This window comes from Elgaria multicarinata, chromosome 9, assembly GCF_023053635.1.
Source record: "Elgaria multicarinata webbii isolate HBS135686 ecotype San Diego chromosome 9, rElgMul1.1.pri, whole genome shotgun sequence".
In the NCBI taxonomy this organism is placed as follows: Eukaryota; Metazoa; Chordata; class Lepidosauria; order Squamata; family Anguidae; genus Elgaria; species Elgaria multicarinata.
Window position 1 is genome coordinate 96,653,946 of NC_086179.1, and position 20,381 is coordinate 96,674,326.

At 44.5% G+C, this 20,381-nt stretch overlaps 1 protein-coding gene across 1 annotated transcript in view; it reads right to left on the reverse strand.

Moving 5' to 3' along the window:
* The window catches only part of LOC134404312 (potassium voltage-gated channel subfamily KQT member 1-like), a 466,408-nt gene that overhangs the window by 215,497 nt on the left and 230,530 nt on the right, over positions 1-20,381 (reverse strand). The window contains exon 14 of the mRNA XM_063135026.1: positions 12,846-12,921. Within this exon, the coding sequence (XP_062991096.1) occupies positions 12,846-12,921 (76 nt within the window). The remainder of the gene's footprint in view (positions 1-12,845; positions 12,922-20,381) is intronic.

A 20,381-nucleotide genomic window follows, 5' to 3' on the forward strand; every position in this document is an offset into this window, starting at 1 on the left:
TTCCCCCCTTTTTTATGGCCATTTCGGGTATGGGCTTCTTGGACCTAGCACCAGAATGAGTTTTCGCTCTCATATCTTCCCCGCAGTTGCTAGAAGTGACCACTAGGGGGATATTATCAGAACTATTACGAGGTCCATTTTCCTTTTGGGGGCAATTCATTGAACTCGCTAAGGGAGCAAAATCAGCAGGGAGGCCCGTTCTGTGCACTTCCCTTATGTGCTGGGTTATGGCTGGGGGGCGGGGGCGCGCTGAGCTTATTTTGGCCAGCTGCTCACCCAAAGCCTCACATATCAATTCTTTCACAGCTAGAATTAAATTCTGCACCGTCATTTTAACTAGGGTGACCCTATGAAAAGGAGGACAGGGCTCCTGTATCTTTAACAGTTGTACTGAAAAGGGAATTTCAGCAGGTGTCATTTGCAAGCATGCAGCAGCTGGTGGCAATTCCCAGTAGACACTTTCTCTCTCTCTCTCTCTCTTCTAATTTACTGGAAACAAATGTAATTGTGTTGCTTGCCAGTAGTAGGGTGACCATATGAAAAGGAGGACAGGGCTCCTGTATCTTTAACAGTTGCATAGAAAAGGGAATTTCAGCAGGTGGTATATATGGAAAACCTGGTGAAATTCCCTCTTCATCACAACAGTTACAGCTACAGGAGCTATACTAGAGCGACCAGATTTAAAAGAGGGCAGGGCACCTGCAGCTTTAACTGTTGTGAGGAAGAGGGAATTTCACCAGGTTCCCCATATATACAAATGACACCTGCAGAAATTCCCTTTTCTATGCAACTGTTAAAGATACAGGAGCCCTGTCCTCCTTTTCATATGGTCACCCTACTACTGGCAAGCAACACAATTACATTTGTTTCCAGTAAATTAGAAGAGAGAGAGAGAGAGAGAGAGAGAGAAAGTGTCTACTGGGAATTGCTGCTTGCCACCATGATAAGTGTTTCCATAGAAACCATTCCATCCTGCCTCCCAAAAATGGACAACATGACCCCTCAAATTCTCCAACTGGGTGGGGTCTTCCATTTCAGCCCCACATAGTATGAAAAGAATTAAGAAATAATAAATACTATTCCTCTTCAAAATATGAGAAGTGGGGTGTGGGGTTGCACAAGTTAGCCCCTTAACGTAATGTCTCTATCCCCATGGTGGGAGCTTCAAAACTTTGGGAACTGATCATGAAAGTATGAAAACATATGTTCAACTGAACCTGCTTAGAAGCCTCCTCCCAACAGAGAACCCTGATAATAATTAGATAAATTTATTTATTTATTTATTAGATTTCTATACCGCCCAAGAGCCAGAGCTCTCTGGGCGGTTCACAAAAATTAAAACCATTCAAAGTATAAAACAACAGTATAAAACCATAATATAAAATACAATATAAAAGCTCAACCAGATAAAAACAGCAGCAATGCAAAATTACAAATTTAAAACACCATGTTAAAATGTATTTACAGATTGTTAAAATGTTGCGAGAATAAAAAGGTCTGGCGTCTAAAAGCATTTAATGTTGGTGCCGAGCAACCTCCTTAGGGAGCTCATTCCACAGCCAGGGTGCCACAGCACAGAAGGCCCTCCTCCTGGTAGCCACCTGCCTCACTTCCTTTGGCAGGGGCTCACGGAGAAGGACCCCTGAGGATGACCTTAGGGTCCGGGCAGGTACATATGGGAGGTTATCCTTCAGATAACCTGGCCCCAAGCCGTTTAGGGCTTTAAATGTTAATACCAGCACTTTAAATCGGGCCTGGGCCTGGACTGGCAGCCAATGAAGCTGGAAAAGGACTGGCGTAATGTGGTCTCGTCGGCCAGTCCGTTAGTAAGCATTATAAACATTCTAATAATAAGAAATGATATATAGTAAAATATGATAGCAGCACCCCAACTAAGCTGATAATCAGCATTTCAATAGTCCAACCATATTGAAACATTCACTGGACAACCCACTAACATGTCCTACAAATGCCTAGCAATTAAAATATTAATACAAATTAGCAGCTAACTAATATATCAACCCAAATTAAGCATCAAGACAATCGTATGAAGCAAAATAAAAGGTTCATTTCTAACATTTTAATAACAATTAACAATATATCAGCACAATCTAATTAAAGCTGCAATCCTAAACCCACTTACCTGGGAGTAAGCCCCACTGAACTCAATGGGGATTTCTTCTGATACATTATAATTATGCTGTATGTCTACAATCAACATATAAGCAGATCAATCAAAAATATCACCCATCAAATTTAAAATTGCACTTCATGAATATTCAGCTCAAAATTTAGGGGTTGGCTGATGATTGCAAACATTTTTGGAGGGCAACTCTTCGGCGGTGGCAGCAATACTTTCCTCTACCCTTCCTCCCCACCTTTCTTTGATGCTGCCACAAGAGGCAGCAGAGGCGGGTCTCCTCTTGGTGGCTGCTTCCTCATTGTTGGCATTCCCCCCTGCTGCAATGCTCTTTGGGATGATGCTACATCATGAAACCACATTTTCCTGGGGTCCTGGGGGGAGGGGTCATGGCAGCTGCTGGGATGCCACCACTGAAGGGGAGCTCCGGCATGGCACAGAGACGGAGGGGGTCAACACCACTGCCAAACAGTCAACCTCCCTAAATCCTTGTATCCCTCCATGACAAAATGGCCCAAGTCAACCATCCCTTCAAATTTTCTCCTTCAGAATGGCAGAGCAATTTTGGGAAGGCGTCATTTTTGCTCAGCCCTCGATTAAACACCCCTCTAACAATCTACATTAATAAAGCCTAATAATAAAATACTAGTGGTAAAAACAATGCATCTAACTCCAAGCTAAAATACCTCAGCAGCAACCCTCATACTAGCCAGATTAAACCACGCTAAGTCTTTCAGAGCCCAGACACAGTATCCACATGCCAAACTTTCCCTCCTGGGTGTTCCATAGCCAAGGCCAGAAACAAAGTTACACCCCCACCCTCCTGGCAACCCAAAGAGGCAACACAGTTACCTCCTGCCCTGCAAATAGCTGCCAAATCAGCTGAAAGCGGGAACGTCCTCGTGGGTGGGGGCCCCTCTCTAGACCTTTGATGTTTCATCGTGCTTTTTTGCTGCAGCCTCCAGCAGGTTGAGGTGTGGAGGTGGGGAACTATTGTATGAACCTCCTGCAGGCAGAATGTCCCACTCTGGAGGCCGCAAGAGCCCTTGGGGAACCAGACCTTAACAAGACTCGTAACCAGTTGGTCTCTAAGCACCTTTAGGAACAGCCTATTTTGTAGCTGGATTCAGGCCAGGTGGAATGGGACAGACAGAGAAGCAGGCAGCCATGTCTTACGGAATTCACAGGTAGATGAACTCCCTGCAACTGATATTATATCTGAAGATCTGCTGGGGAATGCACTTTTAGTAATAACAAACATAGAATATTATTCACATGTTCTGAGCTAAATGTTGCTAGAAATCTCTGTTTACAGGATCAAAAGCAGAGGACCACACCATCTTGTATGAAGAGGAGCCACTATGTAGGTTCACACATTCACTGAACCAAGGGTTGAATGAACCTTACCCATTTGAATTTTAAGATGCCTTTTAATAACGTGCTGTTTTTAATAATGTATTAGTTTAAAATGTTTTAATCAATTATATGTATTTTATGGCATTTGCATTTGTGTGGTAACAAATAAAATTATTATTATTATTATTATTATTATTATTATTACACTGCGCACAGTCGTGCGCAGTGTAATTAAGGACCATCAGTAAAATGAACATTCTGCCATGTTAAATGGAGTTACTGGGGGAGGGTCAACCTAGCACCCTAAAATGAAAAATATTTCAGCAATCTTTCTGAAACGCAGTATTATTACATTGTGCACGGTCGTGCACAGTGTACTTAAGGACCGTCAGTAAAACGAACATTCCGCCATGTTAAATGGAGTTACTGGGGGAGGGTCAACCTAGCACCCTAAAATGAAAAATATTTCAGCAATCTTTCTGAAACGCAGTACTGCCAGAAAGAAATGCTGGCTTTACATTCCCTGCGCGTTTCAGGGAGATTGCTGGAATATTAAGGGCTGGATGGAAGTTTAAAGCAGAAAAGGGGGGAAGCATGTCTGTTTCAAAGTGTTCAGACTTACTTCCGGGTTGGCGACTTTTTTTTGCGCACTTATTGCGCTAAAGGGGAAGCCTCCTCATGCAATCCATTAGTTGGATTGCATTGCCCTATACTCCCCATTGATGGAATGGCCGTTCTTTTTTCAAAAGACCATTCCATCAATTTTTAATTAATTTTTAAAAAACCCCATGTTTCCCTATGGGGAATCTGATAAGCTAACGCATGCGCATCAGCATCAGATTACCCAGAGGGAGGGGGAGAAGCAGGGAGAGCGCGGCCGGAGCTCATCCCCGACCGGTCAGGTAAGTGGGGTGAGGGGGCTTCCCTGGAGCCGCCGCTGCAGTTCGTGCAGCGGTGGGCCCAGGCGTAGCAGGGGGGAAACCGGGGGGTTAAGTCGCACCCGCCGGTTTCACCTTGTCCGTCGGCGGCAGGCCCAGGTTTCAATTGAGCGCCTGGCTCCACCCAAAAGCAAGGCCGCAATTGCGGCCTTGCTTCTGGGTGAAGCCGGGGGCTCAATTGATTGAAACCCAGGCCTGCCGCCGCCGGTTTCAATTGAGCCCCCGGCTTCACCCAGAATGGCGCCTTGCTTTCGGGTGAAGCCGGGCGCTCAATTGAAACCCGGGCCTGCCGCCGACTTACCTCCTCATCCTCCGGCCGGCCCAGGTTGAAATGGAGTCCCCGGCTTTACCAGAAGTTAGGCCTTGGCCTAGCTTCTGGTGAAGCCAGGGGCTGGAGTTAAACCCGGGCTGGCTGGAGGACAAGGAGGTAAGTGACGTTGTGGGGGGTTGGGCTTGGGCAGGGGGGAAGGGGGAGCGGAGACTTACCTTCCTCTCCACCAGCCGTCCCAAGATTAAATTTAGCCCCTGGCTTCAACCAGAAGTTAAGGCCAGGGCCTAACTTCCGTTTAAGCTAGGAGCTAAATTTAATCCTGGGACCGCCGGCGGAGAGGAAGGTAAGTGATGCTTGGGGGGGTTGGTGGGGGGGTTTCCCTGGCCCCGCCACTGCTGTTCAAGCGGCGGTGGCGGCAGGCCAGGGAGGGCTGGGCCGGTCCAGTGGGGGTTGGGTTGGGGGCTTCCCTGGCCTCCGCCACTGCCGCCATAGTCTTTGCGGTGGCAGCAGCGGTAGACCTGGGTGGGGTGGGGTGGCTAACTAACCTCCTGCCAGTCACCCCCTGCTCCAGGCTTCGAAGTCAGGACGGTGGGGTTGGAGGCGGAGGCTTTAGAGCTGGGCGCCAGAAAGCCACTTCCTGGTGCGCCACTCTAAAGCCTCCACCTCCAACCCCAGCGTCCTCACTTCGAACCCTGGAGCGGGCGGTGAACAAACAGAGATAAGTGAGCACGCGGCGGGGGGTGTTGGGACGTTGGGGAGTGGGGGTTGGGGGTGGGGGGCCCTGGCCGTGGGGTGGGGGGGAGAGGAGGAACTTACCTCCTCCTTCATTGCAGGTCCGGTGGGAAATGGCATCCTTGGCTAAACAGGAACTTATGCCTTGGCCTAACTTCCTGTTAAGTCAGGGCTCGATTTACCGCCGGGCCTGCTGTCGGAGAGGAAGGTAAGTGAAGGTGGTGGGTGGGAGTTGGGGGGTTGGGGTGGGAGTGGGGGGTTGGCCCTCGGTGGTGAGCAGGAATGGTGGGGGGTTGGGATGCCCCCCCACCGCCTGGGCCCACCGTGGGGTGGGTTGGGGGGCTTGGTGGGGGGCGGCACTCCTGTATCTGTTAAAGATACAGGAGCCCTGTCCTCCTTTGAATATGGTCACCCTAGCCATATGGAAAGGAGGACAGGGCTCTTGTATCTTTAACACTTGTATAGAAAAGGGAATTTCAGCAGGTGTCATTTGAATATATGGAGAACATGGTGAAATTCCCTCTTCATCACAGCAGTGAAAACCGCAGGAGCCCTGACCTCTTTTGTATCTGATTACTCTAGTATAGCTCCTGCAGCTTGCACTGTTGTGATGAAGATGGAATTCCACTAGGTTCTCCATATATACAAATGACACCTGCTGAAATTCCCTTTTCTATGCAACTGTTAAATGTACAGGAGCCCTCTCCTCCTTTCCATATGGCTAGGGTGACCATATTCAAAGGAGGACAGGGCTCCTGTATCTTTTACGCTTGTATAGATAAGGGAATTTCAGCAGGTGTCATTTGTATACCAGGTTGTATAACCAGGTTGGGGAAGGGCTGCTCTAAACAAAAAAAGAAGTAGGTGGCTCTAAGTTGTTCGTCATCAGTTTTCCACAACCCCACAGTCACCTCTGCATATCCTATTCTCCATCCTGTCCTCATGGTTTATCTGCTTTGGGAGAATGAGAATTTCACTGGTACTTTCTGCCTCCTTAGGGAGGATGTGGCGTTAAGGCTGGTGAGCCTTAACTCCCAATTTCCCTGCTTTTTGGTGTTTGGTGGAAAAGTGTACGTCCTTAACGTTGTTTTATAAACCGTAGGTTTTTTGTTCATTGAATTATTGTTATTATTATTATTGGGTTGGTCTAGTATAGGTTTGGTCAAGCTAATTTCTGTTCAGTTTCTTATTTTTCCTATATGAAGTTCATTCTGCCCCATTTCTGCCTCAGGTCTTGTGATGCAGGTGTGTTCTTTTTTAAAAAAAATGGTGCAAATCTGTTCTTTAAATGATTGCATGAAAATTTGTTCATATTTTCATGCACTTTTAATTAAATGTATGCATTTTTGCACACATTTTTCTGAATATGGCATTTTTGTTTGCACTTTTCTAAGCATACACATTTTTTGCAAGCAATTTCCCTTAAAATAGTGTTGTTTTGTGAACACTATAATACATAATATACATATTTTGTGTGCAGTTCCCTCCCCCGATGTACACTTTTGTGCCTTTTCTCATATTTCTTGCAATTTTGTAAGCATTTCTTAATTTGTGAACTACAGCACAAAATTTGGGAAAGTTGCAAATATTGCTGCTTCATTGCACTATGCTGCGTGCAGATTTGGAAAATACAAATGTGGTAAGTTTGCAACAAAATGCAAACCCAATGAGTTTTTCACCCATCCCAACAAAGAGCAGCATAGCATGGTGGGGAAAATGGGCACATGCCTACTTGCCCACCAAATGTGAGCTGGGGATTCAGTATGTAGGCCTGTCCACATGGAGGCCAAGCGTGTATGACGTGTTTGTATGTGGTGTCACATGACAAACAAAGTCTGCTGTCAGTGTTCAAGTTCACCAAAGCGTTTAATCAGGCTCCTTCACCTCACCCAGGCTAGATCTGCACTATTGCTTTATAGCAGTATTGAAGTGCCCTGACAACTGTTGGGGCACATTGACACATACCATATACTGCTTTAGGGTACCCATACCCACTGGAAAAGTCCGGACCCCTCAGGGAGAATAAAGCCTACTGGAGCAACCAGCACTGAGGGGCAACTCACCGGGAAAACAGGGGTGCTCTGCCCGGTTGCGGTAGGCCTTATTTCACCGCAGCCTAGCCTTCTTTTCCAGGAAATAGGTAGTCTCACGACACTTCCAGCGAGACTTCCTAAAGACACACCTGGCTGGCTGATCTGCGCAGAACCAGCAGTCAGCTTTGGCGGCAGCCGCCGCCAGCACAAAAGCATTAGCAGCAGCTGCTGCTGTTGCTGACGATGATGAGCACCAGCGCCGCCGCCACTACCGGGATTGGAAGGTACGCAGCTGGGTCTGGGGTGGCTCCCTCCCTTCCCAAATCAATGCTTCTCCTCCTCCTTCATTGTGTCCTTCCTTTTTGCAGGGACCCAGGGCTGGCTGGCTGGCCTTCTCCCCTTTCCCTCTTCCCAATCACCTTTTCTCTCTCCCCCGGCCACCCCTCTCTCCTGGTTGGGGCGGGGAGATTACTTCTCTTTCCTATCTGTTGGAGGAGATGCCCTCCCATGTTGCCTGTGGCAGCTGCCGCCATCCTCTCTCATTTTCTCCCTTCTGCAAAAGTCTTGCTTCCCTCTTGCTGCACCGTGCGGAATGTCCCTTTCTGCCTTCTCTACATCCTTCCTTCTTTGGCTTGCAAAGTCTTCGTTCTCTCTCTCTCTTTCCTCCCAGCTATCCGTTTCTCCTCCTCCTCTCTCTCTCTTTCACATTCCTGGTCCCCCACTCGCATTTTCTTTCCCACCAAGACCTTTAGATTTTCAAAGAAAGGCAAGGGGGGAGAGCAGGCAGCTGGATTTGGCTTACATCCCAGCATTCCCAGCCCCACCGCGGCACACACGTCTATTTCTTCTCCAGCCCCGTCCCCTCTCTCTTTCTCCTGCCTCCAAGTCCTGAGTCCTAGTCTCCCCGTTGCCATAATCTTTCAGGGGAAGACTCTCTTTCTCTTTTAAAAGGATTCTTGTGGAACCTTAAGGACTAGCGTATTAATCATTGCGGTGGCAAAAACTCCCCCCCCCCCCGATGAAAGTCCACTTTCAGATGCCTGAGATGTTGTCCTCCTTGGCAATAATTCAATCTTGCTAGCTTTGTTGTGTCACTTTTTACAGCTGGAGCAGGAGATACAGAGTTTTGGACCCACTGTCTGTGGCTGAGCTGAATCATACCTCGGTTTCCTGCAGAATCAATGGTTATATTTGCAAAGCTGAGAAAGGCCTCCCTGAAACTCCCAATCCTTGTGTGTGGGGTGTGATTACTCAGTGCTAATGGGAGAAGAGTTGTACTCTGTACGTGCTCAGAGAGGCTCTGCCTGTGTCAGTGCATCCCATATTGTGGGATAGAAAAATGTGATTTTGAAACAGATTGCCAGGGTGGGACTTGGTAAGTCAAACTGAAGACAGTCGAGGCCTAGGAAAAAAATGAGTGAGCACTGACTTCCCACAACGCCTCATATTTAGGGTGACCACATACAAAAGAGGGCAGGGCTCCTGCAGCTTTAACTGCCCTGGGCCAGCTGCAGCACACCCATCCTCTGCCCCATCCTCAGCCGCTAGGCGCGGGCGGCGCGAGGCCTGCAGCATAGCCCTTTGTTTAAATCCAATAGCGACTGTGTAAGCTGGCTGCTTGGTGGGTGTGATAATGGTGTTGTTGATGGTGGTAATGATAATAGATGATAATGGATGTTGATGGTGATGATACAGTGAGGGTGAGAGAAGAAGCCTATTGTTATTTCAATTTTCTTTCCTCTCTCTTTGTTCCCCTGCAACTTAAAGAAAGCTGTGCATGGAATTTAATTAGACTTTATATCATTACTAACTTTCCCCCTGAGTTGATAGTCATTAGGGTGGAAGCCTGACATTCCACATTTGGAACTTCCATTGAAAAGGAGTGAAGTTTACGCTTAAGTTAAATCCCTTGGCTAGAGATGTTGGAATAAGCCAACAGCCATTTGTTGAAACTATTGTATGGAGGGAGAAAGAACTGGTTGAAAAGTCACTAAATGATTGATACATATTTTGGTTTCAGTTTTGCCTACTTTACTTTGCCTGCTTTAATTGTAAGAAGAAACGATGCCTGTTCATATTAAGTAAAAGGCCTGTTTAGACATGTGACCGAGGCCACGCCCCCTTGGGGGCCGGACATGTTGAGTTGGCCCCGCCTTGGAGGTGGGCATGTTGGGGTGGCCATGCCTCCTTGAAGGTGGCCATATTGTCCTCCTTTTCGGTTTCCAAAATATGGTCACCCTAGCTTTCATACCACTACATCCTGCTTGGTGTACATTAGCCCCCAGCCTTCAGCTTCACAGGAGTTGGGCCCCATCTCTATGTGCATTCACACCTTCATTGCTCACACTCTGCCTCATATACATGGGAATCCACACCCATTCCTCTCACAACACAGAACAATCATCATCACACGGTGGGCGTGAGAGTCAGCTGTTTATCAAAGCATATAAAGTTTTAAAAGGCACATGTGGAAATCTTCTCAGTTGATCATGATATTTTGCAGACAACAAAAAAAAGCAACACCACGAAAGCCTTTTGGTGTATAGGTTTGGTGCGGGGTGCGCTTCGGAACAAAACAAGTCTTGCAGTGCTTCATGTGGAATAGAGTTGGGACTCTGTCCCTGAATACAGATTTAAAATACAAGTCAATCTGAAAAGGGGAAAAGCTTTTTTAAAAAACCCAAAAGCTCTTCTAGTTTTAATTTGCTATCAGACTGCTTTGTTGATAAAAATCCAAGACCAGCCGGGGTTGGCTGAGACTGAGCATTAAAAAAGAGAAAAAGTAAACCTGGGAAATTTACATGACAATGCTATTATTAATGGAGTAAACATGGAAAAAGTGAGGGTGGGGGTGGGGGTGGGAGAGACTGTACCAGCTTTGGGTTTTGCTGTTTTGGAATCTACATAAGCTCAGTGGGGAATCTGGGGTACGATGGGTCTTTCTTTTGGCTGTGGTTCAAGGGAGTACAAAAAAGGGGGAGAAGGCACACTGAAAAATCAAGTAATTGAAAAATAACTAACACCCGTTCATTAGTTGTTTTTCTACTCTGCCACAGCCTCAGCTGGAGCTATTAGCATGCATTAAACACCTTCCAGTGTGTGATGGAGTCATGCTTGGAGTGCAGCCATGGGATCCTAGAAATTGCAGATAAAATCTGAGAGGAAAAATAAATCTTGCAAAACACACAGAGAGAGAGAGAGAGAGAGAAGAGAGAGAGAGAGAGAGAGAACCAGCCGGACAAAACAATTTTAGTCAATCTTAAGCAGTTTGGGCTACCTGGACACTGGCTTTGGGGAACACAGGTTTACTGTTTTCTTGGTGAGTGTATGTGTGCTTGGAGGGTAAAGGAGGCCTGTTATACTTTCAATTTTTAAAAGCTTAAGAATTATTGCTTCCCCCCCCCCCTCTTCCAACTTCATTGCTTACAGACGCTGACACATCATTATTTCTGGTCAGAAAAAAAGCAGACCATTGTCTCTCCCACAGGACAACTGTGCCAGTATCACTCTTTGGATTGACTGGCAGGGGTGCTTTGAGAGTATTTTGTCTAAATGCCCCCCCCCCATCTATTTTTGGTGTCTATTGAAACATAATGGCTTAGAGCCTAGATTAACTTAAAAAAAAGGTTTTGAAAACAAAACCAGAAAAAAGAGAAGGCTACCCAAATGCATAATTAATTTTCTTTCCCCCCAATAAAGTTTATTTTTGCAAACCTCCTTTTGTTCATACAGAATTAGCAGTGTTAAAGATTTATGTTGTTGAGTAATGTTAAATGAAAACTGGCCAAGCCCAGTCAAATGCTTCAAATGACTTAACCCATAAATATCTAGAATAAAGACAAAAAAAGGGGGGGGAAGGAGCATTTATCTGGCATCTTTCCTCTTGCTCATTTTCTGAATAGCTTTTTTTAAGTGCAAACACCAGAAAAATCAAGAACTACAACAAAACATGATTGTGATTTAAGATAGTGACCCAATCACATAGTCCTAAGTGAGAGTCTGGTATGCATTACACTCATCACATAAAAACTTGTATGTATGTATGTATGTGGCAAAACCTATGGTGGTTCATAAATTATGGGTGACCAGAACACATAAAATCTAGGAAATAATTCCCCCCCCCCCAACCATAATTCCAACCCCCTTCCAAACCACAGTGGCCTGGTTCAGACAACACACTAAACCATGCTGCTTAACCACAAAATGGTTAACGGAATGAACCAGGCCAGTGTACCTTTCAAACATTTCACAGTATCTGACATCTGACTTATAACAGAATTAAGTAAAATTTTATACTAACTTCATTCAGACTATTATATCAAGCAAATAACAAATGTTGGTTTCAAATTTAGCTTTTGACATTTGATAGTTAAGTTTTAAGATTGCATTTCAACATTGGAATCGGATTTATTTATTTATTTATTTATTTATTACATTTCTATACCGCCCAATAGCCGGAGCTCTCTGGGCGGTTCACATTTTGCTTTAAAAAAAAATTCTTCATAATTTTTGAGCAAGTGCACAATATTTTAACAATGCAAATTGTAAGTAATGAACAAGAGGGATGAAGAGGTAAAAAGGATAGAGAAAGAGAGGGGGAAAAATCAAATCTAGAACTGGATTTTGAGGTGACAGAGTAGAACAGTGGGATGAGGAGTACAAAATGAAGGTGCTAGTTGGTTTTACACCTGTTGTTTTGTTTCAGGTTGAAATGTTAATCTGAAATCTGAACTTCTGAATTGGGCCAAATTTGCTTTGTGTCAAATTATTTTTAATTTTTGTGAACTGCCCAGAGAGCTCCGGCTATTGGGCGGTATGGAAATGTAATAAATAAATAAATAAATAATAGAGGAGGTAGATTAGATTAAATAAATTTGGGGGTTCGATATAAAAATGGATGAGGCAATCCTAAACCCCAGATCTGTTGGCTGGCAAGGTTTAGGATGGGGTAAGTCATCCCTGCCGCACCGCCACCAGGTTTGGAGACACAGCAACCTGCGACATGGATTCTGAACCTCAGGAATCCTGAAATGTTTATATTTAGGGCAATCAGAAAAAAAGAAGGCTATTGTGTACAACTGTTGTAGTATGTACAACACTCATCAAATGCAAAAGTTGAGAAACAGAATGAGAATTTAAACAGGATTTTCAAATAACCCAGTTCTTTCAGAGCTTTGTGATGCTCAAAGTTCTGGGTAACCAAGTTCATATATGAACAAACTATAGCTATTTGCTATATAAACAGTCTGATGCATGGACAGGATTCTTTTGGATGGGGAGGGTGGGGGTTGTACATTTCATTTTGAGTATTTTTCTCCCCAGTACCTCTTATATTATATGACTTATTTGGCTCTGTTGCTATTGACATTCATTACCTGGAATTTCCTCCGGGCTACAAAATACTGCATTCTCCTTATGACTTTGACAGCTGTTCGATGGGCTTCAGTTAGCCTACAAAACAAACCAGGCACAACATTACCCCCCAAAATTAAAAAAAATACAGAGCAAATTATTTCCTTCAATACCAATTTACAATAGTATGTTAAACATGCATGTCCCTTTAGTTTTTTGTGGTTTGCCTTTAATATACATTTAGTGTAGTATTTTCCAGATTTCTGATAGCTTTGCTCATACCCAAAATGGTTTAGGCTGTGAAAGAGAAGAAATTACCTGCCTGCAGAAATTACTTTGAATGAGTCTCTCTTCTAAGCTTGTCTCCTCCTGCTTGGAAGAAGGCAAGGCCAGAGACTCAGCAGATAGTCTCCTCTGTGGATGGATTCAGGGGGCTCCCAGCAGCCTACAGCTATTTAACTAACATTTCTCATTGCAAACTGGCATATCCCTAACTGGCAGTTTGAGACATTTAAAGAAGACCACCACCACTGTAAATATTTAGGTATGGAAAATTCAGGAGATTAAAAGAAATGTCTATCAGTGCAAGCAACTAAAAGTGTAGGCCAATGTAGAGCACCATGACAGCTTTCACTATGGTGCTTTCTTTGAAGATTGCCCATAAACTGCTACCATAGAGAAATCAAGACCTGGGAAAGTACTTGGACAGTTAAAGTTAAGACAAAACATCTTACTATAAAGATGTTGGTCTTTATTTCATCCTTGAAAATAAGATAATGAAATATTTTTACCAGCCCACCTACTAAGGTCAATCTATGTAAGTTGCTTGCAAAACACCCCCAAGACTCTGGCCAAATCAGCCAGTTTAGAAAAGCTTCTCTGCCTGGTCACCTGGAATGGATTCTTAAGACACCACAGGTGACCATGCAAGTGACTATTTACAAGTCTGCTCCATCTGAAAGACACATTTATTTCACACATCACATCAATTAACAATATTTAAACAATGCACCTTATATTGGGCTGACTGGGGTAACCTCAATTGATCTAGCCTGTAAAATCAGATATTGCAAGATAAAAGGCACGTACTTTCATTTAGGGTGGTCTTGCTCATATATACAGGGATTCTGGAGATCAGTACATAGAGAATTAATGGTTATTACTAGAGAAACAATTGTATATGATCCAGAATTATTTTTATTATCAATATATAAAGGACTTTATACTGGATTGAAATGTAAAGACTTAATAATACTCCTGTTGACGACTGTTCAGTGGAACAGTGGAAAAAATTGGACAATTTGAATTTATCTGCACTGTATATATGGTCTGTGGCAAGATCAGAAAAAATAATTTATGACTTGCTTCAAATTCAAGGGAAATCAGAATCAACATCGTTCGATGACATATGGGGGAGATTTGTTCAATATGCATCACATCTGAATGTACAACAATGGATGCCTGCTCCAGCTCTAAGTATACGGACATTGTAACAAGAAATGAAGGAATACAGCACAATTATGATTTGGGATTTTCTTTCTTTCTTTTTCTCTTTTTCTTTTCTTTTTGTCTCCTTTCTTCCTTTATATTTTCTCTCTCTCTCTCTCTACTTGATTAAGCTTCCTTCCCCTAGAAGTTGTATAAATCAACTTTCCCTGTTCCCTTTTTGTATATTATACATACTCACATAACTGTTGGTTTGATATTAATTGTTAGGGGATTGTTTGTATTCATTTCTTATTTTTGTATCACTTCAAATATATTTTTTTAAAATCATCATCATCATCATCAATCATCATCATCATCATCATATTTCAGTGGCCATATCTACACAGCTGACTAACTCACTTTTCCTTGGTGCAAAGTTTGCACTGCAAACTGATTCCTGTGGCCCTCAGAGCTTTTGTGGCTGGTCACCTCCTTCAGGGCTATCATATTTCAAACTGTATTCAGTTGTGAAATGATATGTGTATGCTACCCCTTAACTTAAAGGTTTTTTGGGCGCGGAGTGGTAAGCGGCAGTTACTGCAGCCGAAACTCTCCCCACGGCCTGAGTTCGATCCCAACAGAAGCTGGTTCTCAGGCAGCCGGCTCAGGTCGACTCAGGAGTCAGCAATGACTCAAGTGCTTGCACAAGAGGTTCCTTTCCTTTCCTTACAATAAATAAAACTTTAAAAGCTTTAAATACTAAGTAAACATAAGCATCACATCGTATACATTCTGGGATTTTAAAAAGATGTTCCCAGTACTGGAGACAATAAGTGAAGGCTGTGTGGCCTGCTTGTGAATGCCCAGAGCAATTGGCTACTCATGGTACCATGGAGAATGCTGGACTACTTGGGCCCAGCAAAGCAGTTCATATGTTCTTACAGGCTAGTCCTAACAAAATGTAGGTGTGCTTGCTTTCCTATCCTCCTCCTCCTAAGGCCCAGCACTAGCACTTAGTCTAACGGGGCATTTGTCATCGGCCTCAATAGGAATCCCTGTGGCTGATGGCTGATGTACCCTGCCTCCATGCCATGTGGGTCCCCGCAGGGATTCCTACAGCCACCATCTCCTCACTTGCTTAGGAACAGACTTGTGTGGTGGCTCTGGCGGTGGCTGTGGTGTTGAAATAGCTCAGGAGCCAAGCACCCATTACAGGGCTAGCATCTCCAAGCCAGGGTAATCTTATTTATTTATTTATTTATTTATTTATAAATGAATTTGTATCCGCCCTATACCACTAGGATCTCAGGGTGGCATACAGATAAAATCACACAATATAAAACAATAAATATACACAGCTAAAAACAAATTAAACCATTAATCAAGTTAAAACCAATATATAATTTAAAAGCAGTAAAAACAGCTAAAACAATGTGCAAGCCAGGTGAATTTAACCATTAAAGGCTTTGTTAAAAAGCCATGTTTTCACTTGGCGCCGGAATAAAATCAGCGTTGGCGCCAGTCGGGCCTCCAAGGGGAGGGCATTCCACAGTTGGGGTGCCACAACAGAGAAAGCCCCCTCCCATGTCCCACCATAGCAAATGTGTTGCGCTGGTGGGATGTGGAGAAGGGCTCCTCCAACAGATCTAAAATCTCAGGCAGGCATATATAAAGAGAGGAGCTCCCTCAAGTATTGAGGTCCCAAGCCGTTCAGGGCTTTAAACGCCTGCTCACAAAGGGAAGGAGGGCTTACTCGGTGGTAGTGCCAACACAATAGCAATGGAGAGGGTGATAAATGCAGTAGCATCACTGCTGCCAAGGGTATGGGAGGTGGCAGTTGGCACTGGGAAGGTCCCTGAAGGCAGCTCACCTCCAAAAAATCTGGATCCTGCTCCTCTTTGAGACTTAACTACAGATGAAATGACAACCTCTACCACTCCCACCGCCCAAATTTTGGCAGACTTTCTGGGATCTTCTACTTGCAAAGAATATGTTCTGTCTCTGAACTATGGCCCATTCAATATCAGCCCTTCGTTCAGGAACATTAAAATACTACAGAGGCCATTGCTCTTTAGCTTTTTCTCGACCAATTCCACACATTTTTCACTTGCTGAAAAATGAATTGTGATTAGGAAAGGGGTAACGCTAGAATAATGGTACATGCAGAGATGTAATGGGCACTCGTTTCTGAGGGTGGTGATTCATAATGCAAACACACCAGGTCCCTGTATAGGCAAGATCTGGAAAACCAGGGTTCCAAATCATGTAGGGAGCTGCCATGGATAGAGAAGGATCCCTGCTGAAGACTGATACCCTCAGACACATGGAGGGTGGCAAGGAGCAGAGCTGGCTGTCAGGATTTGTCCTGTTCTGCAGCACCATCTGGCGGCAGCTTGCCACAGAACCAGCTGCAGGACTTCGCAGGATGCAAACCCTGGATGGTAAAGCCCTGCAGGGTTCAGGCCCAGACCAGCAGGCACTCCCAGGTGAGCTCATATGGAACAGCTGGGAGCTGCCAGGAAAGGCCTATATAAGAGCTGCATTTCATCTTCAGCCTTGGCCACAGCAACATGGTCTCTCGTGCTAGCTGCAGCCGGTTCCTGACCATTTGCTACCACAGATCTCACCTCACTGGACCTCTTGCTCGTCTCCACAACGCCTCTGCCTCTGGCCCCTTTGCTACCTGGTATGTGTCTGAACCTTGCTTTGCCTTTGACCATCAACTTTTGCCTCTGGCTTTGTTTGGACTCTGTTCCTCCTGGACTCTGCCTCTTGCCTTGATCCCTGCCTGGAGCTTGCCCACTTGTTGACTGGACTTCTCTTCTGCCTCTGGCCCCTGCTTGGATTCTGAACCTGTGTCTGACCTTGTGCCTGTTTCCTGGATCTGCCTCCTGCTTCTGGCTCTCTGTTGGACTCTGCCACCCGAGACCTGTGCCTCACTCCCAGCTTGCTCCACCAGTATTCAAACCGCCCAAGCCGGTTCCATCTCCATCCATCCCGGCCCTGGCATTCCTGCCTAAGGACCCTGCCGCCCACACCCCGGATCGTGACACTGGCACATGTGTCCCTTCTTGTGTATAGATCCTAAGATGTTTAGAACACTGGAAGAGGGCTTTGATGCAGCTGAATTAGCCACCCACAGTGGAGACTGATGGGAAGGAAGGAAGGCAAGAGAAGAGAATCGTGCAGTGAGTAGTCTCATCTCTGGGTGGGTACTTTGGACTCAAGGAGCCTTGGATTAATTTAGTTCTTCCCACACATCAGCAGTTCTCTCATGGCAAATGGTTTGGGAATTACAATTCTATACCATACAGTAAAGGGACACTGCAGTATATATTCACTGCACAAACATTTTTAACTCGACTGAGACCATGTATATAAATATTAGCCCATTTAATTACATGGTAGGCTTTGAAATCTCTGCTGTACATTTGGGTTAACCTCCCAAAAATATTTGTTCAGGCAAATAAAGTTATAGCATAGTATTTTACTGTACAGATCAGACAAAAAGGTTCTCACATCAATCTTCCTAAAAATATGTATGGAATAAAAATGAATTTAACTCTGATTTAGAAGATACAAAGCTTTCATCTTGAATTGATTAATGCCAAATTAGCAGAACTTTTCCTCCCACCTACATTCTGAGCTTAACATTGCAATGAGGTCAAGATGTAAACAGTTTCTATCCTTCAAAGCCTGCATTAGATTTTTGTTTAAGAACAACATTTCTTGTTGGGGCAAACCAGCAGCAGTAACATGACCCAGGTAATAGCCCCCCCATGAGGTCTAGAGTTTGAAACCCAATAAATCTTACTCCTCTCTAAGAAATAAGAAGATTGTTGAATGGTTCAGTAGTATTGGATGTTTAAAATACTTTCCTTTATGTGTTCCTTTATGTATATACTTTCAACTACTCTGCTTACGCAGGTATGCATCAGGCTAGAAACTATGGCTTATTATCCGAAGTGCAACTCTTGGGTAGCTAACAGCTTTGTTCGACAGCAATACCTTCCCTTACAAAGTTTTTTTTTTTTTGATCCACAATGTAGATGGGATACAGCCAGGATACAGTCCCAAAACATACATAATCATCAAGGCCTAAATCTGTAAATGGTTGTCATGACAACATTACCCTGACCATAAACAAGGGTATCATTTCAGTATCACTGAAGGAGCAAAAATATTTTAGTTGAGGAAGGTTCAAAGGCTCACTCTTACATATATTCAAGGTAAATGTGCAAAAAAGCAATGCATTTTAAGAGCATTTATTTATTATTTATTTATTTAGAATATTTATATACCGCTCCCCATTGAAAAATTTCGGAGCGGGGTACAAGATAAAATGAAAATAAAAACAGAATAAAACAGCTAAAACAAAATTTAAAAGAAGCAAAAACAAAGATTCAAGGCTGCATATTAAGGAAAGGCTGCTTGGAATAAAGATGTTTTCAGGAGGCACCAAAAGGAGTACAAGGTTGGCACCTGCCTGACCTCCAGAGGCAGGGAGTTCCACAGGAGGGGCGCCATCACACTGAAGGCTCTTCCCCTGGTGGACTCCAATCGGAGGATGGATCTAGGTGGAACCACCAGGAGCAGGCCCTCGGATGATCTCAGTGACCGGGCAGGTTGGTAAGGGAGAAGGCGCTCTCTCAGGTATCCTTTATGCCTGTAAGATCTATAGCAATGTTGTCAAAGCAGGCCAAAATAGTTATAGCGAGCAAGCTGTGTCTTTAGCAGGCATAGTGTAGTATTCAACGTGGGTCTTCTGCGGGCGGCCCAACGTAGATGGCGGCAGTGCACACGTGTCCCTACCACTGGTGGTCTTGATGTTGCACTTCTGCAAGGAAGCACCACAGTGAATGGGAATGTTCATGCTCCTAGAAATGAGCATCCTGCGCGTTGTGGCTCTTCCCCCCCAAAAAAACTATAATGTGGCCATGAGGGCTAAGGCTGCCTGTGTGTTGCTACTGGTGAGGACACGCATGCATGCTGCCATCTCCCACCCTGGGCTGCCCCCACCTTGGATACTAATCATAGATAGGGATATAGGAGGAATCCGGTTTGGAGGTGGAGTTTTCGCCAGCTTGGCCCCCTGGATCCCTGAACTAGCAAGCTTGCAGTTTCCCACTTTTTTAATTTGTGCAAATTTGTGGCTAATTGGGATTTTCACAAATTTGTGGCCATAAACAGCACAATTTGCACAAAATCCCAGGCATAAATGGTCTTTTATGCCTGCCATTTTTACGCAAAATGCACTATTCATGGCTGCAAAGTTGTGCAAATCCCAATTAGCCACAAAGTAACTGATTCCATTGTTGTACTGCTCTAACTTCCTGACTATTAGAGCAGTACGACAATGGACTCAGTTACCTAGGGAGTTTGTGGGCTCTCCCACACTAGAGGCCTTCAAGAGGCAGCTGGACAAGCATCTGTCAGGGATGCTTTAGGGTGGATTCCTGCATTGAGCAGACGGTTGGACTCGATGGCCTTGTAGGCCCCTTCCGACTCTGCTATTCTATGATTCTATATCTGTAAATATTCCTGGCTGCAAATTTGTGCAAATCACAGCTCATGGACCAAAGAAAAAAGTCATGAGCTGCAGACCATCTGGCTGCTTGCCCCACATGCCAGTGGAAGCGGACAACTGGCAGGAATCTGATGAGTAGGACATGGGGGAGTTCGCCCATCCCAGTCAGTGTGTCAAGCCAGCGAGTTGGCCAAAAATACAGGTGCTCCTCAGCAATAATTACAATATGGACCAAAGCGAGACCCCTGATGGAAAGGCTCATTGGCCAGAAGGCAAAGACAAGAATTCTCATAGCTTAAATGTGAAAACACATAGTTGACATTAGCCTACTGTGCCCGAATCTTCTCAGTCCCAGTGACTTCAACTGCATGGTCAAGTCATACGCTTTGGAAAAGCAGCGTTTTTGCCTTCATAGTCCACTGGGAGTATTCCAGTGTAAGTGGTCCGAGAAATGCATACTTAAGAAGGTCAAAGATCAAGATTGTGAGGAAAATATAGACACAAAGGTTACATTCTTCTTTAGTAGTTGACATGCTATTTCCGCCTTGGGTACTCTTTAAGAATGTGCAGATTTTAGCATAACTGCAGACAGGAGAGAGTAATA